The sequence below is a fragment of the Sinocyclocheilus anshuiensis genome, unplaced genomic scaffold, assembly GCF_001515605.1.
Source record: "Sinocyclocheilus anshuiensis isolate Anshui unplaced genomic scaffold, SAMN03320099.WGS_v1.1 scaffold964, whole genome shotgun sequence".
NCBI classification, from domain to species: Eukaryota; Metazoa; Chordata; class Actinopteri; order Cypriniformes; family Cyprinidae; genus Sinocyclocheilus; species Sinocyclocheilus anshuiensis.
In genome coordinates, this window is record NW_015552666.1 from 405,025 (window position 1) to 408,777 (window position 3,753).

Sequence of the window (3,753 nt, forward strand, 5' to 3'; positions counted from 1 at the left end):
GATTCAAACGCGAGTTTTGAGCAGTGTAGAGTAGTGCTTGTTGTTTGTCGTTTCTCTGATCTCAAATGCAGACATGGTTTTATGTTAACGCAGCGCGATACGCAATGTGTAAAAAGACAGTATAAGTCATTATAATCAGTAATTATGTCCCCACTGGATGCAACAAATGCCTCATTTGTAATGGGTTTTATTGGTGTTGTCTCATCGCGCCAGGACACTGCATCACAGTATGGTAAGTAGGGATCTTACCATACTGCTCCGATCTGCCCTTTTCGCCTTTTCTGCCAATACCGATTCCGATACCTAGGGTTCAGTATTGGAGGGTTTTTTTTCCATTTAAATAAATGTAGAATTTTATATCTCTGTGTGTGGAACTGATAATCATTCTTTCACAATCTATTAAATACAGACTACTTCATTATAAAGAAAAATAAACAATAAATATGAACAAATATATGTATATTCATAATCTGACAAAAAATATATCATAAAGTAGGTTAGTGGATAATTCGGCAGCAAAAGTTATTCTAGAAAATCAGTGCACAATAATTTTAGAAATCCAAACATTTAGTGAAAAAACAATATTTTGTGGGGAACAAATAAAAATGTTGCACTAAATATGGTAAAATGTTACACATTGCTATTTGTATTATTATAAAATCCATTCAATAATGTTCTTTTTAGCAACGTCATATGACCCCTTTAAACAAATTATGTTATTTTTTATTTCTTTGCACACAAAAAGTATTCTTGTAGCTTCTCAAAACTGAAGTTGAGCGACTGATGTCACATGGACTGTTTTACTGATGTCCTTACTACATTTCTGGACCTGGGAACATTTCAGTTGTGTGCTGTCTACGGAGGGTCAGGGAGCTCTCAGATTCCAACAAAAATATCTTAATTTGTGTTCTGAAGATGAACAGAGGTCTTACGGTTTTGGAACAACATGAGGGTGCGTAATTAATGACAGAATTTTCATTTTGGGGTGAATTATCCCTTTAAGTTAGTCTAAAATTACCCTAAAATAAGTGGAGAAGCTTGATTCGATGTGGGTGCAAATAAAAAAGCTCCCACATCGAATCAAAGATCAAAGAGTAAATAGCTGCAAAGAGGAAAAGGATGGAAAACAGTGTTTTTATTTATTTATTTCTTTTCTCTTTTCTAACTTAAATTGTTGGGGTCAGTCAAGTAAATAAATAAATAAATTTGTATTTTTATTTTGCAACTGCATGCATAACATATTTTGAATGCAACATTATCTAAATGTTTAATTAATGTTTGAATTAAAACAGGATTATACTTACGCCATAGAGATGACCATAAAATCCAGCCAGTTCCAAGGGTCTCTGAGGAAGGTGAAGCCATCTATACAAAAACTACAAAACCCAATCTTTGTTAGTGACTCGAAAGTGTAGATTCCTGTGAAGGTGTATCTAACAGAGTTAAAAGAGTTAAAACATATAAATAAGTGTGTTTGAAATTAAAATTTTAATTGATACTTTTCATTATTAAATGAAATATGGTTTGTTTAACTAATATTTCTCTCGCCCTCACCCACGGTGCTTGTCACAATGGGATCAGGAACAGAGCAGAGATTTCGAACAGAGCTTACCATTGGTTAAGGACTCCCATGAAACTCCATTACACCCAGTTACCCCAAAATAGACCCAGCAATTTTTAGGACTGGCCAAATTTCCAAGTGGAGCTTACATTGTCCTTAGCCTTTCCTCCGTCCTAACCAGTCAACTTGTCACTCTACTAACATTATATGCCCTGCTTTTCAGCACTCACTCTGGAGTGGTTGGTGCTCAGAGTTTAAATTTCTGACCTTTGGCTTTTATCCCTTTTTGCTATACTGCTGTTATTATTATATCTGTGCACATAAATCACAAAAAATATTACAATCACATGTGATGAAGAAAATCTACATAGACTAGATGAGACAAGACTAGAATAGAATAGAATACAATAGAATAGATTAGAATACTTACTCTACTTGTTTGGACCATTCTGGAGGATTGCTGAATGTCATGAAGACACAATTTGTCAAAATTGTACACATGATGATCATGCTGAAAAGTGTAAGAAGTAGTTAAGGAAATCTTGTGGTAATGTCTAAATATTCATCAGATATCAAAACTATAATGGAAATAGGGACATTAATAAAAATGTGAATAATTTCATTAAAATTATGTAGTAAAATCTGGGGTCACACAAAAAATTGTTGGTTGAGGACATAGGCATTTATTATTTTCCATAAGGAAGAAGTATGTTGTTAGCCTCGACATGATTAATGGTCTTTAAATCACTGTCTGTGTCACAGCACAATTCAGAACTCTCTTTTTTCCAGAACATTTAAGTAAAATAGAGTTACTGTGCGCGTTAAAAACAATTTATAGTATTTTCTACGTCCGTGTTTTGTTCTCACAGATACCTGGTAGCAAGTAACAAAACAACATTAAACTCCGGCAAGAAGATAAAGTCCTTTTTGCAAAATCATAGACATTTATTTACAAATCAAGAATAATAATGGCAACACAGAATGATCCTGGAGAGAGCTTTACCGAGCTGACTGTTGTAACCGAATGCGACCAGGGTTTAAAGGCTGAACGAATGACTGACCGCCACAGCAGAAATAATGTGTTTTTTGAACCTTAAACCGCATAAACACATTGCATTACACCAAATACACAACATAATGTTCTTTTTAGCAACGTCATATGACCCCTTTAAACAAATTATGTTATTTTTTATTTCTTTGCACACAAAAAGTATTCTTGTAGCTTCTCAAAACTGAAGTTGAGCGACTGATGTCACATGGACTGTTTTACTGATGTCCTTACTACATTTCTGGACCTGGGAACATTTCAGTTGTGTGCTGTCTACGGAGGGTCAGGGAGCTCTCAGATTCCAACAAAAATATCTTAATTTGTGTTCTGAAGATGAACAGAGGTCTTACGGTTTTGGAACAACATGAGGGTGCGTAATTAATGACAGAATTTTCATTTTGGGGTGAATTATCCCTTTAAGTTAGTCTAAAATTACCCTAAAATAAGTGGAGAAGCTTGATTCGATGTGGGTGCAAATAAAAAAGCTCCCACATCGAATCAAAGAGTCCATTTCAAATAGCTGCAAAGAGGAAAAGGATGGAAAACAGTGTTTTTATTTATTTATTTCTTTTCTAATAATTTTACCTAATAATATTGCTCCACTGCTTAGTTGGCACCAACTAAAGCTCCTCTATAGCCTAAAAGTCAATGCTGCACACAAGAGTTACGCACCTGTAATCATTGCATGCATAACATATTTTGAATGCAACATTATCTAAATGTTTAATTAATGTTTGAATTAAAACAGGATTATACTTACGCCATAGAGATGACCATAAAATCCAGCCAGTTCCAAGGGTCTCTGAGGAAGGTGAAGCCATCTATACAAAAACCTCGAGCCACAATCTTTGTTAGTGACTCGAAAGTGTAGATTCCTGTGAAGGTGTATCTAACAGAGTTAAAAAAAATAATGCATATAAATAAGTGTGTTTGAAATTCAGAAGATTGCTTGCGTTCAGCGGATATTCTCTAAAATCCGGAGAGACAGAGGAGACGAATTGTTGAATAAAGTCGTTATTTTTGTTTTCTTCACGTACAAAAAGTATTCTGGTCGCTTCATAACTTTATGGTTGAACCACTGATGGCAGATGGACTATTCTGACGATGTCTTTCATACTTTTCTGGACCTTGACAGTGTAATTTA

The 3,753-nt window shown here is 34.6% G+C and overlaps 1 protein-coding gene across 1 annotated transcript in view; it reads right to left on the reverse strand.

The window, feature by feature from the left end:
- LOC107667357 (sodium channel protein type 8 subunit alpha-like) overlaps nt 1–3,753 on the reverse strand; it is a 76,133-nt gene that overhangs the window by 57,274 nt on the left and 15,106 nt on the right. Inside the window, exon 5 of the mRNA XM_016458986.1 lies at nt 3,370–3,498. Within this exon, the coding sequence (XP_016314472.1) occupies nt 3,370–3,498 (129 nt within the window). The remainder of the gene's footprint in view (nt 1–3,369; nt 3,499–3,753) is intronic.